At 43.6% G+C, this 14549-nt stretch overlaps 1 protein-coding gene across 1 annotated transcript; it reads right to left on the reverse strand.

The window, feature by feature from the left end:
• Positions 1-4916: 4916 nt before the first annotated feature.
• LOC306666052 (HLA class II histocompatibility antigen, DP beta 1 chain) lies at positions 4917-14549 on the reverse strand. The gene is made up of 6 exons (XM_079147866.1): positions 14374-14549; positions 11361-11624; positions 7075-7356; positions 6449-6559; positions 6133-6156; positions 4917-5821 (listed from the first exon to the last, which is right to left on the reverse strand). Exons 1-5 carry the CDS (start codon positions 14471-14473, stop codon positions 6140-6142), a joined length of 774 nt encoding a protein of 257 aa, XP_079003992.1. The 5' UTR covers positions 14474-14549; the 3' UTR covers positions 4917-5821; positions 6133-6139.

A 14549-nucleotide genomic window follows, 5' to 3' on the forward strand; every position in this document is an offset into this window, starting at 1 on the left:
ATGTGTGTTTGTTTATGATCTTAATCAAGGGGTGAAAAAATGTTTGCACTGTGTTTATACATTGAGTTGAATTCAGCTGAAACGAATATGATTTTCTTCTTTGGTCCACTGATAGGCTAATCACATTATGGATTTTCTGACCCTGAAGCATCACTGTATTTTTAGAATAAACCTTATTTAATCAAAACAATTATTTTTGTAATAACTGTTGGATTCAGTGACATGGATAAAATTAGCCCATCATTTTCATTCTTTTTCAAGGGAGGGGGTACTGGGGATTGAACTCAGGGGCGCTTGACCACAGAGCCACATCCCCAGCTCTATTTTGTATTTTATTTAGAGACAGGATCTTATTGAGTTGCTTAGGGACTCTCTAAATTGCTGAGGCTGGCTTTGAACTGGTGATCCTCCTGCCTCAGCCTCCCGAGCTGCTGGGATTACAGGCACGGGCTACCATGCCTGGCCATTATTCTTATCTCTTATGCTTCCCTTAGCTGGAAGCGTGTACACGCTTCCTAAGATGATCTGAAAAGCTTCAGTCTTCTCTGTGTTCCAGGCTGCATGTACAGGAGAGGCACGATCTCTTCTTCAAGTGTGGTAGGACCCACCCTGTTATCAGGACAGGCACCTCGGACCAGGGGTGAAACTGAAATTTGTTTCTTTGATGTTAATTACACTACTTTAGTTTTCCATTTCTTCCTGTTGTTTTCATCTTTATGTCTTTCTAAAAATGCATCGTTCTTAATTTTCACATTGATAGGCATAAAGTTGGCCATAAATTTTTTCATTTAAAATGTCTGTATGGATAATCATTTCCCTTTTCGTTTTGAATCTTCTACATTTTCCCTAGCAATCTTTCTTGAAATCTGTTGACCTCAACAAACTTTGAATTGACTCAGAATTGGATTTTGTTTATCTTCTCTATTTTTCCTTTTTCATTGGATTTATTACTTGCATAGTAAAGACAGGGGGCACTTTTTAAATCTTTTCAATCATTTAGCTCATTTGTTTTCACTTTTCTTTTTCCTATAAATTTGTTTAAAAACATCTATTTGTCATTCTGCATACTATTTTCAACCAAATTAATTAATTAATTAATTAATTTATTTATTTATTTATTTATACTGGGGTTGAACCTGGGTGTTTAAGCACTAAGCCACATCCCCAGCACTCTTTTATATTTTACTTGGAGACTGAGTCTTGCTAAGTTGCTGAGGGCCTCACTAAATGACTAAGGCTGGCCTCAGACTTGTGATTCTCCTACTTCAGCCTCCTGAACTGCTGAGATTATAGGCATGCACCACTGTACCCAGCTTGCTCCTCTTTCCTTAAAGTATAGAAATTCATTATTTTTTTCCTGTGATTACCTCTCCATTTCTTTACTTTCTGGGTATTTATTTACCAAGGTGTCTTTGTTTTTATCCTTCATGTCTCTTAGCTTTTCTATTTTCTATAATTTAATCTTTCATGCTGCCCTAGGGTGAGTTCCTCAGTCTGATTTTCTTATTTATTAGTTCTTTTTAAAAATTTTTAAATTGGTTTTAATTAGTTATACATGACAGTAGAATGCACTCTGATACATCATATATAATGGAGTAGAATTTCTCATTCTTTTGGTTATACATGATGTAGAATCCAACTGGTCATATAGTTATATATGTACATAGGGTAGTAATGTCTGATTCATTATTATTCTTCAGTTGCAAAAGTCATACTTGTTATATTATCTATTATATTCTTTTTCCAACTATTATTAGAACCCAGTTTTTCTGCTAGATTCATTGGTTTTTGTTTTTGCTTCAAATTATCAATATCTTGCTTTGCTTCTTTCTAAACCCTTTTATTGTGAACTAGAGCACATTTTCAAGAAATACATAAAACAAAGTAAAGTACAGCCAATGATGATCAGAACAAACACCCATGTAACTAGTACCTGTGCCAGGAAGTAGAGTATTGTCAGCATCCCTGAGCCCCTGAGGGCAGCAGGTAGTTTACAAACTTCTAGGAACCTAAGTTCCACTTACCCAGGATGCCCAGCATAGCTCCTAGTACATGGTAGGTCCTCATTAATATACATGGTAGGTCCTCATGTGTATTATTTATTTAATATGCAATTGTGAGTAAATGCTACTTTCAAGGATACCAACTCATTTGCATGTGATGGGGAACCCAAGAGGGAGAAATGACATCTCCTCAGGGTATCCCTTGCTCTCTGTGACCATCACCTGGGGCAGCAACATCTGTCAGGTTGAGAAGACTACCTTCTCCTCAGGAGGGACAGAAAATGAGGAATGGAGGATATGACACTAAACCTGGAGTCCTAACCCGGTTGTCCTATTGCAGGTGGCAACTTTTCTGTGACAGAAGAGGACACAGGCAAGTCACCAGCTTCAAGTCTGCTTTAAAACTCCAGGCCCTGCTTTCCCTTGAATCTCTGTACCCCTCAAAGCAGTCATTGGACTGATGTCCCCAAGGCCTGTCCTATTCCTGCCTCCTTTTGATCCTACTCAGGCTTAGTACCCAGCAAAGGGCCTAAAACACAAAATATCCAATAAGTGTTGTTGGAATTTGAAGTAAGGTAACAGGTGGCCCCCACACTGTGCGGTCTTCACACCTTTCTCTTTTGGGACTTCTCCCTACACTCATCCTTCCAGAAAAATATTCCAGAGAGCAATAAATACCTGGTTATGTGAGAGCTGGACATGCCCAATGCCTGTTTTCTGCAGCTGCGGGGCCTTTCCCCATTTCCTTCACCCCAGTCCCCTGGAGGCACGTATCTTGGACCCATAGTGTGCATGCAGAAACCATGGCTTCTGATCCTCCAGGAGGTGGGTCCAGAGAATGCCTCTTCCACCCTGGTACTGCCCTAGCCTGTGGCATGTGGTGCAGTGGGTGAGGGTGGCTGGGGAAGATTCCACTGGGATATGTTTTGTAATATTCAGTGCCTGAAGACTCTGGGGAGGAATTTATGTGTTCTGTGTCTAGGGACTTAATAGTGAGCCTGATTTGAAGACTTTAGAATGCTGTCTTTGAATGGCAGGTTTTAATCATATTTTTCTGTTGCATAGATTTCTCACGTGTTGGCTCTGAATCTAGAAAGGCAAACGAGAGAGAGAAAGGATCATTTTTCTGCTGTACACTGTCTCATCCCCTCATTAGTGACAGTGGAAATTACTACACAACACAAAGCAGCACTTACTCCTGTATCAGTGATGCCCTAGTCTCCACCTTAAGCCCCAACCTCTCTTGGAAATGAAGGAGTCTGGTTCCCAGATTCAGGGCACAATCTGAGAGGAGACTGTGAGAGAAGAGTACTGTAGCTTGTAGGAACTGACCAGAGAAGGGTGTCCAGCATAATCGCAAAAGGACGGGAAGCAGACCTCACTGGATTCAGAGAAGCCTTTATTCCTTCTCCAACTCTGGCAGCGTCAGGGTTTACTTTCTGGCTGGGTAAATGGCCATCAGTTTTGGAGGGGATTTTGGTTTTACAGGGTACATTGAGGATGATGTAAACTTTGGAAACCCTGCACATGCAGTTCTTTTTTTTTTTTTTTTTTTTTTTTTGTAGTTGTGGATGGACAACATGCCTTTATTTATTTATTTATTTTTATGTGGTGCTAAGGATCGAACCCAGTGCCTCACACATGCTAGCCAAGCGTTCTGCCACTGAGCTAAAGCCCCAGCCCCTGCACGTGCAGTTTTGACCGTCAGGGGCTAGTTGCACAGGTTAAAATCAGACCCCGAGGGATGAGTACTCAAATCTTGCCCATCGTCATTTAGGATTAATTCGGCAAGGGGGAAGGTCAAGGTTTAGGGCCTAGCATTCAGTATCTGCCCCTTTCTCCCAGGAAAGAATGCTCTGGGAGAGGTTTAATGTGTGGTCAATTTCCCCTCCCTCCTCCTGAGCTGCACCACCCTCCGTTTTTCTTGGGGAGCTGTCTTATAGGAATATTATTTTCCATAACCCTTCATCCAGGAGTACATGGACCCAGAAACTGCTTCTGTGAAGCCAGGGAAAGGGAGGTGACCAACTTTGTGTGTCCAATGCTGTAGAGCACTCAGTGTGGGCACCTCCACAAAAAAAGTGCTAGCCAGACCTGGTGGCTCACTCTTATCATCCCAGCAGCTTGGTAGGGTGAGGTAGGAGGATTCCAAGTTTGAGACCAGCCTCAGCAACTTAGCGAGGCCCTAAGGAACTTAGTGAGACCCTGTCTCTAAATAAAAAATAAAAAGGGCTGGGATGTAGCTCAGTGGTAAAGTGAGCCTGGGTTGAATCCTTAGTACCATCCCTCCAAAAGAAAAAGAAATACTTAGTCCAAACATGTTTTCTATCTAGACTTAAAGATAACTTAATATGAAATATGAAAGTAAGAATAATTTTCTGGATGGTTAAAAAAAGAGACCCGTGTTTGAAAAAGTACTACACGTACTGCTTTGTCTTTCAATATTTGGGATGCATCTCCTGCTGCCAATGATTAGGAGAAGAGGTCTGGGTAGGCTGAGGAATACAGATTTTGCAGATAAGTCTGTATCTTCTGCTTGATACACTCAAAAGGTTAAGCCATATTGGGTTAAGCAGTATTTATTATGTATGCAATGAAAATGTTTAAAGTTTATTAGATCATATTTATAACCCTTAATTCTGATTTTTATTTTATTTCTTAACCAACAATAGTAAAACATGCTCTTAATAAGTGTAATGGTTAATCTGAATTGTCAACTTGATTGGATTAATAGATGCTGATGATTAAGAGGCTTCTGGGTGTGTCCGTGAGGGCGTGTCTAGGAATGACTGGAATGTGGGATAGTGAACTGAAGTGAAGCCCCTCCCTAGGCACCGGTAGCACTGCCCAATAGGATGGAATAAAGCTGGAAGAACAAGGAAGCAGATGCAGTTGCAAGCTCGGCTCTTCCTGAACGGGTTCTTAATTGCTGCTTCCATCATCTGAGGATATCGGACTCTTGCTTCTTCACTTTTCCAAAATCGACTCTGCCAGTGATGCTTCAGGTAGTTTCCAGAAGCCCTGGTCTTGGACTAGGCTAGCACTGTTGATCTTTCTTGTCATGGGGCTTCTGCATCTAGGACTGGGCAGCTGCTGCTTCTTCCAGCTCTCCAGTCGCAGATGGCCATTGTGGACTATCCAGCTTCTGGCTGTGTAAGCCAATCTAATAAATCCCCTTTTTATAATCATACTTTTTGTTGATTCTGTTCCTCTAGAGAACCCTGACTAATACAATAAGACGTGCTGAATTGGTGAATACAGGTCATATAACCATATTCATATGCAGAGTCACTGCTCACCAATGAATAACTGAGAATCATGGTCCCAGACCTACACAGATGAATGGGGCAAACATGATTATGAGACAGTCCACAATAGAAATATAGTAAATGCAGAAGAATTCCATGTCCAGTTGGCTACCTTATACAATAGTTAGGATATCCCCATTTTCATGTTTTTGTTGCCTACTTCTAAAGGACAATGACCTTGTCCATTATCTCTGACTGTTTACAAAAACCCTCAGGCAAAAGCAATGGCAGAGATGACTCGTTGCATATTCTTAAAAGAAAACAGACAACCATGTTGGATTTTGATTATTTATGGAGTTTAGGAGGAGGGAACTTGGTTGAAAGTCTCAAGAAACTGGGCACTGAGTCAAAGAGCAGAACTGTAGACGCTGGTTTCAAAGCAATTTCTTGGCAGCAACATTCTCCTGGGAAGCTGGGGGTCTGCCCACCCAGAATCAGGTCAGGGACTAAAGAAATGCAGAAAAATTATTGTTCCAAGGCACACAGAGTCTTCTGATAAGATCAGGATCCCTGTGGGGGTGGAGAAAATGTCATCCCAGGTTGGGGAGCCCTCTTCCTCTGAGCCCCAGGACAAAAACTATGGTCTTATCTGACTTAGTCTTAGCCTGATAAAAGGCAGTTTATGTGAGCTTCCATCCTCAATGGAGCAGAGTAATGCTCTTTGCCCACACTCAGGGCTGAGGTTGAGGCCACACTCAATCAGGGTTGAGGTTGAAAGGCAAGTTCAGGCGTGCGACTCTCTTCACCACGTTCAGTCACAGTGCAAGGAAAACACAGTCCTTCTGCAACCCAGTTCTTCAAGAAAAACAGAGGAGTATTACCTGTTTATCAAGGTCCTCGTTGAGCTGGAATGAAAGGAGAAAGGGACTGAATTTAGCCATTACAGCCACCTTAGAAGGAGAGAAACTCTTACCTCACCTTCCAGTGCCCATCACAACATGGACCACACATGAACCCAAGCACCTGGAGACCTTGTCATCTGAGAATTCCTCTCTCCCTACAGGTCATCTTTGCTTTGACAATCTTAATTTCATTGGCTGCCAGAACTCTCCGGCATGATTTTGCTGTCTCAATTTGTTCATGCAGATGAGCAAGCCAGGAAAACACAAGCATCAGTCACCTCGTTGCCTTTCTTACCTTTCTTGCTTCTCATGTGCATGAGGATGCCCACTGCAAGGAAGATGAGCCCCAGCACGAAGCCCCCAACCCCAGTCAGTGTCTTGTTCCGGGCAGAATCAGACTGTGCCTCTGGGAAGAACAGAACCCAGGATTAGTTTCATGGCCACCAGCTACATCCCTGCTTGGGTCTAGTCTGAGATCCTGGAGCTGGAGATAGGATGTCAGCCCGAGGACAGTGAGAGGGATCCACTGAGGAGGAGTCAATTTAGAAAGGACCCCTCTCGTTCTGGACTCAGGCTTGCGAATTCAACAAGAGGACAGATGCTGATTTTGCTGGCTATCTTTCAAAATAACACAGACCAGGCTAAAAGGCTGAAGGAAAATGGTTCCCACGTGTGAGGACAATTCAGGAAAATGTCTTATTCCCTAGATTTTTTGACAAAGGGGGAGATCCTGAATCCTCAGGATCCCCTAGGCCAGGGACAGGCCAGTTTCCATTGTCTCCAGTTCAGGACTGCCCTCAGGGGCTTGTATAGGAAACACATGGTGGTAAAAATGGTCCCAGTGTATAGACAGGTGAGACAGGATGAGTGGACCTTGGAGCTAGTATTCATAATATAGGGCCTGTTAGGGGAGTAACTCACTCCACTCCACCGTGATAGCGCTGTTCAGGCTGGGGTGCTCCACATGGCAGGTGTAGACGTCTCCCTGCTTGGGGGTCATCTCCAGCATCACTAGGATCTGGAAGGTCCAGTCTCCATTTCGGATCAGGTTGGTGGACACGACCCCAGAGGTTTCTTCATGTCCATTCAGGAACCACCGAACTTCAATATTGCCTGGGTAGAAATCTGTCACGTGGCAGACAAGCAGGTCGTGGTGCTGCAGGTCCCCCTTCTTGGAGGGCGATACATGTACGTTAGGCTTTACTAGAAGTGGAAGGAAAAGGAGGAGTGACAATTGAGATTATTATTTCTTAGATTTTTTTATTTAGGAAGTATTTTCTAGATTTTGAAGACATAAATGCCATTATTAAGTTAGCTATACTGGAAAGATGAAAACAGACTTTTAAAGGAAATATACATGATTTAAAATTACATATTAAGGGCTGGGAACATTAGGAGCAGGACAAAAGTAGTGGCTTTGTTAGGTAAGAGATATGAGCAGTGGGTCAGGGCTTAAGAAAATATTTAGTGCGAATCAAATCAGTTAATTAACAGCCCTGCCTCAGTGGTACCACAATGGCTGATAAGTCAGCTATTTTAGGACCCTTGCCTGATTTCAGTCCTATAAACTATTTATTTTACAACAGGAGGTAGGTAGATAAATCTGGGGTGGGGGTAGTAACCAAGGAATTTTTGCTCAAAAAGGCCTAATTGCTAAGATATCTTAAGCAAACTAAAACAAAAACAAAACACAACACAGATCAGAGATTCCCAGACCCAAGAAAGCAGGATGATTAAGATCAGAGCCCACTGATTATAAATTCTGTCAAACACATTCCAATCAGGATCTGTCAGTCAGGCCAGGATAACCAAGAGTTGCCCTTAGTTTGTTAGCATACTATAATAATATCATTGTAATATGAATAAGAGGTTTAAAAATCTACTGTAGTCTGTCAACCCAGAGCAAGAGGTGATGTTTGGGCGGGACATTCTAAGAATCCCCCTATTTCCCCAAGAAAACGAAGCTCACAAAAAAAAAAGAGTTGTCATTCTTCTCTTTGAGAGGACCACCCTCTCCCTTGGGTGTGATTGTGCCTTCTTTTCTTTAATAAATTTTACTATACTTCTACTACCTTTCATGTTTTGCTCAAAATTGCCGCGGGCAAAAATGCAAGAGCAGAGAACCCCATACAAATCTCCATTTACACTCTGTGGTGTGTTTAGTATAAATTTTAACTATAAACCATTGATGAATAGTCTTTGATAAAGATATTTCTCCAGCTGTGAAATACCTATCTTTCCAATGTTCTATCTTGATAAAGAGAATGCAAAATTGACTCAAATAACTTTTTAAAGTTAAGCTATATAGACAATGGCATTCTCTTGGTCTACTCACCTAATTTCATATCATAAAAAATAAAAATTAAATGAATCAGATTTGACAGTGACTTATTTTTCAAATAGCCTACATGTTTTATGGCCTTTCCTTCAAAACTCAAGATATTTACAGTAATAGCCTCAAACCCAACATTCTGAGCCCCATTTGCTGAATTAAAGAATTCCTGTCCATGTCCGCATTCCTCCTTTGCAATGCCTTCCTGTTGCTTGAGGCAGCCCACAGATAGAGGTACAACCTGTGTCTCTGCATCTCTCTGTTTGGTTCTGTTTAATGAACCTTCTTCTCCTTGCTTTTTCCACATTCATGTTGCTGTTGCCTATTTCCTCCCAAATCCTCCTGAGAGTTATTACTTATGGACATCTGTCACCAGTACCTTCCTCCCCTCCTGAGACCAGAAAAGATCCAGCTGCTTTGGGAGAAAGCCTGTTAAGAAGAATTTCCCAGTCTTTAATGACTTAGTTCTTTCTTTTCTAATTTCTACTTCCTAGAGAAAACAAATACAAGGGATGTGACAGGGATGTCACAGGGTTAGGCGAAAGCATATTTTTTGCAACTTACTTTCCTTTAGTAACTTGGTTTTGTACACAGACTAGTCCACACTGCCAGCCTTCTTATACTCATGGTACTTGTAGGAACTCCATTTTACTTCAACCACCTTTATAAACTCACAGTTCATCAAACAGTACAATTCCTGTTCACAGTTTGTGAATTAATTAAATTTCTCTGGTCCTCATTCAAATTAGGCTATATCTAATTTTTTAAAAAAGTATATCTTTATTCCTGATATAAAAGTATATAAAAGTATATCTAGTTTAAGGCCCAGAACATTCCATAGGAACTTTGCTTGGAGCATAAATCCGACCTCTAAGGGGTGATGGAGCTAAGTCTACAGGTCCAGTCTTCATTTCTCATTCAGTTCAAAATACATTTCACAAAGGGAAAGACTTCCCATGTGTTCTAAGACTGTCTTGTTGAATGCCTGACTGATCTGCTCAGTTGCTTCTAGAATTATGTTAGACAATTCTGCAGCTTTTTTCTCCTCTTCTGTTTTTCCCCCCTCTAATTCTTGCCCTAATTACTATTCCCTAGACCATAATAATATTTTCTTACTCCAGCTCTGATTGGAGACCCTCCTCTTTTCCCATTTAACACTCTCTGAACACACAACTATGACCTTGTAATTTTCTATTTAAAAAGAAAAAGAAAAAAAAAAAAACCCTCAGGATCTGGTATCACTTACTTGGTTACAAGGGAATCACTGGGAAGCTAATTACAAATATAGATTTCCTGACTTTACCACCTACAAAATTTGAATCTCTGGGCAGTATCTCTGGGGAAATCTGCATTTAAAGAAAGTCTCCAAGAGATTCTACTCAGCAAAACTAGTTTGGGATCCACTGGCCTACGCGATTAACTCAAATTGCCTAGGCTGACCACCAGGGCAATCCGGCACTGGATTATTTAGATTTGTGTAGGATTTGTGTCCTACAAATTTGTATCAGATGCTACGATTGTTGCCGATCCTATTTCTTTTCTTTGGAATTTCCCCACCTAATTACTTTGGTAACTTTCCTAAACTCATTTCACTCTCAATTCTTATTCAATTTGTCCACACTGTTTTATTTATTTATTTTGGTACCAGGGATTGAACCCAGGGGCACTTAACCACTGAGCCACATCCCTAACCCTTTTTATATTTTATTTAGAGACAGGGCCTCGCTAAGTTGCTGAGGCTGGCTTTGAACTTGCAATCCTCTGGCCTCAGCCTCCTCAATTGCTGGGATTACAGGTGTGCGCCACACTCTTATTCTTTAAAAAAATTTTTTTTGTGTGAGGTTGTGGCTCAGTGGTAGAGCACTTGCCTGGCATGTGTGAGGCACTGGGTTTGAATCTCAGCACAACATATAAATAAATGAATAAAATAAAGGTACATCAACATCTAAAAAAATTTAAAATTTGTTTTGTTTTGTTTTTAGTTGTAGATGGGTAAAATAGCTTTATTTTGTTTATTTTCATGTGGTGCTGAGGATTGAACCCAGTGCTTCACATATGCTTGGCAAGCACTCCACCACTGAGCTACAATCCCAGTCCCTCACACTCTTATTCTTAATAGATGACCTTGCCTTCCACTTTCCAAAAGAAGAGGGATCAAAGGTGAGCCCTCCCTCAGCTTCTCCCTTCTTCTACCTATCATCCTTCCCCTTTTCTCTGAGAAGGAGCCCTAGTTTTGTGGAAGGCTCATCTCTTTACCCCTCAATCCTATTCCCTCAGGTCTTCTCAGGCCTCCCAATCCAGAAACTGACGGTAAGAAGACGCTCACGCTGTCTTCTCTCATCCTTGAAAAGTCCTTGAAGCTCTGCACACACCTCACCTCTCCCCTTCGCACTCAGGCTTCCTGAAGCCATAGGAGTCCGAGACAAAATGCCATCTCCTCAAAGAATGTATGGTCCATGCTCAGCCTGGACCCCACCCCTTAATTCCCAGCCCATGTAGTCCAGCTCCTGGTCCCACTCCTGCGGACGAGCTGTCCTCTGGCTTCCTAACGCACCTTTCAACTGCTATTTACTTTTCTTCTGAAGTGACCGGTACAACTGTCCAGTTCCCACCACCGTCTTACTTCCGCTTCTATGACGCTTCTCGGCCCGATTCTTATAACACACGCTCTTTACTTTCGGGTGTTCCCAGATTTTTCTTTTGGCCAACATCACGATTGTCCACGGTTCTGGAATCAGCCCTGTGCTCTCTTCTTACTGGATCCCGCCTCCTTAGATGATCTTGCCCAACCCAGACCCCTAGCTGCTTCTTCGCCCCCGCCCCCGCCCCGTGCTCTCAGCCCTGTGGCAGCCGCGAGCCCGGCCCTCGGTCTCACCTCGACGCTTCAGGGTGAAGCCCTCGTCCAGCTCGTAGTTGTGTCTGCACACAGTGTCCACCGCGGCCCGCGTCTGCTCCAGGTCGTCCTCCTGGCTGTTCCAGTACTCGGCGTCCGGCCGCCCCAGCTCGGTCACGGCGCGGAACTCCCCCACGTCGCTGTCGAAGCGCACGTACTCCTCCCGGTTGTAGACGTATCTCTCCACGAAGCGCTGCGTCCCGTTGGCGGCGTAGCAGTCCTGCCGAATCTGGTAGACGTAGTTCTCTGCGGGGAGCAGGGCGGCGCTCAGCCCCGCGCCGCGACTCCCTCGGGCCCGCGACCCCGCCACCTCGCGACCCCCGCCCCGGACCCTCGGGGCCGCGCACCGCAGCCGCCACGCCCCGCGACGCCCGCCGGCTCGCCCTTCGGCTTCGGGTCAGCCCTGACGCCAGGACCCGGCCGGACGCCTGGGGCCGCCCGCCAGGCCGCAGGGCCCAGGCCGCGCGGAGAGCCCGCGCTCATCCTCAAGGTCTGCCGCAATGTACCAAGTGGAACCTCTTCTGCCCAAACCCTCCCACTCAGCGCTAGATACTCTGTTCTATCAGCGAGTTCCGTGGTCGTAAGCAGGTCTCCCAGTCTTCCTGGGCCTCCGTGTTTTCTTATCCCTGACGAGAGCGTTTCTGAATGAACTGTGACTCACTGCTGCAGGGGTGACTTAGTGGTTTTGGGGGACATACTGGAAGGTCGTCAATTCTGGGGCAGGAGCGGTAGTTCTCCTGGGATCACAGGAAGGAGCAGACTCTCGCTAGAACCCAAAATCTTTCAGGAAGAGAAACTGCAGGGACAGAAGGAGCTGGGGAACCAGTGGTGCTGCGCTCTGTTGGTGCCCCCTCCTGACACTGCCATCCTGGAGACTACTTTGACTCAAATGTGCCCTCTTCCACGAGATCTTCCCTTATTTCCTCCTCTTCCGTAACCAAGTGCGCTTTCTTCTGTGCCACTATCTTGAATGTATCTTAATCTACTCTTGATTTGCATGCTGAAAACGTACAATAATTTTCTTAGAACTTTCTTAAATATTGGTGTAACAAAGCCTTCCTCTCCTGAGAGGTAATGTATCTTTTTACTTCTCAAACACGGCTATGGAAAGACCTGATTTCAAAAGGCGTGGAACATATTTCAGTCAATGAAAATCACCACAATCACCAGAGACCTATGAGAGTAGACTCCATTGTTTCTAGAGGCAGGATTTTGGAGGTATGTTTTCCACAGCTGAGCTCTCCTTCTAGTTGGTTCTCAGCACCCCTCTGTGACTAACCAGAGCAGGTCTGTCTCCCTTCTCAGGAAGTGGACATGATGTAATAGGAGAGGGGCCTTGGGGTTTAAAGGGCTGGACTCAGGAGATTCAAATATGGTTACCCCTGGAAATGTGGACAATGTATCTTAGAAAGGTTCCAAAAGAAGACTTTATGAAGAACAGGTGGAAATTAGTGGGAAACTAAGATAGCTGCTTCATAATCTTTCTCTTGTGATGGGGTATAAATTTGGATTAGGGAGTTAGGAAGCATCCTGAGAGAGAAACATTGGATCACATAAGCCATAAGACTACCCTAGGCAGAGGGAGACAGTGTGAGAAGAGGTCTTCCCACAGTATGGAGATTCCTCAGAAAACTGGGAATGGACCCACCATTTGACCCAGCTATCCCACTCCTCCGTTTATACCCAAAGGACTTAAAATCAGCATACTACAGTGATACAGCCACATCAATGTTCATAGCAGCTCAATTCACAATAGCTGGATTGTGGAACCAATCTAGATGCCCTTTAATTGATGAATGGATAAAGAAACTGTGGTATATATATACAATGGAATATTACTCAGCCATGAAGAAGAATAAAATTATGGCATTTGCTGGTAAATGGATGAAGTTGGAAAATAGCATGCTAAGTGAAATAGGCCAAGCCCAAAAAGCCAAAGTCTGAATGTTTTCTCTGATAAGTGCATGACAATATATAACAAGGGGGGGTGATGGGGAGAAGAGAAGAATGAAGGAACATTGGATAGTGTAGAGGAAAAAGGGGTGGGAGGGGGTGGGGCTGGAAAAACAGTAGAATGAAACAGACAGTATTACCCTATATATATGTATGATTACATGAATGGTGTGAATCTACATTGTGTACAACCATAGAAATGAAAAGTTGTACCCCATTTGTGTAAAATGAATCAAAATGTGTCTGTAAAAATAAAAAGTAAAAAAAGAAGAGGTCTTTCCATTAGTTGCTCCTTCCTTGGCTGTCTGATATTCTACATTAATCCTTTCTTACATACCTACACATCCTCATTTCATTCTTCCTACAAATCTCAATTCACTCTTACACTCTTATGAAGCTCTTGGAAGTTTGCATTAATTACCTTCAATAAGAATGCTATGGGGTAGAACCATAACAGGTCCCATTCCCTTTCTCTTAATCTTTAAAAAAATTTTAAGTTGTTAATGAACATTTATTTATTTATGTGTGGTGGTGAGAATCGAACCCAGTGCCTCACACATGCTAGGCATGCACTCTACCACTGAGGCACTACCCAGCTCCCCTTTCTCTTAATCTTGCCATCACCTTCCAATGGTCTCTGGGCTTTTACCCCACCCTAGGGAGAGTAAGGCACTCTTCTTGAGCACTGAAGGTCATGATGCGATATGAGAATACACAGGAGGCTGATCTTGCTGAATGAGCTCTCTGGAAACCTTGTCTCTCCAAAGTTATTCCAGACCTTCTGGCCCATTTTCTACAACATACTTCTCCTTTGGCATTACTCCCCTGTTCACTGGGCCTACTTACCTATGTCCCTGGAAGAGAAAACAGGTTGGCTGGATAGCAATGGGGAGGTTATACTGATTCTTTAGCTGGGAAGGAAAGACATGGGACTATGGCAGGACCCTCCATCACCTTTCTCAAAATCTGGCCCCCTAATGGGAAATGCCCTTGGCAATGGTTCCCTGAGCCAGGCCCCCAGGAATAGCCTCTTTGGTCTTACCTGGAGTGGCCCTGCCTTGGACCATGGGCTGGCTCAGCACCATCAGTAACACCATCAGAGTTGTTGTCCAGGGGGCCTCAGGGACCTGCAGGACCATCATAGAGCTGGACCAGGCTGGTGAGAGAAGGTAGCAATCAGGGAATCAAAGACTCACTAAATGGAGCTCCTGTGTGAAG

This window comes from Sciurus vulgaris (genome assembly GCF_902686455.1).
Source record: "Sciurus vulgaris genome assembly, chromosome: 7".
Lineage (NCBI taxonomy): Eukaryota > Metazoa > Chordata > Mammalia > Rodentia > Sciuridae > Sciurus > Sciurus vulgaris.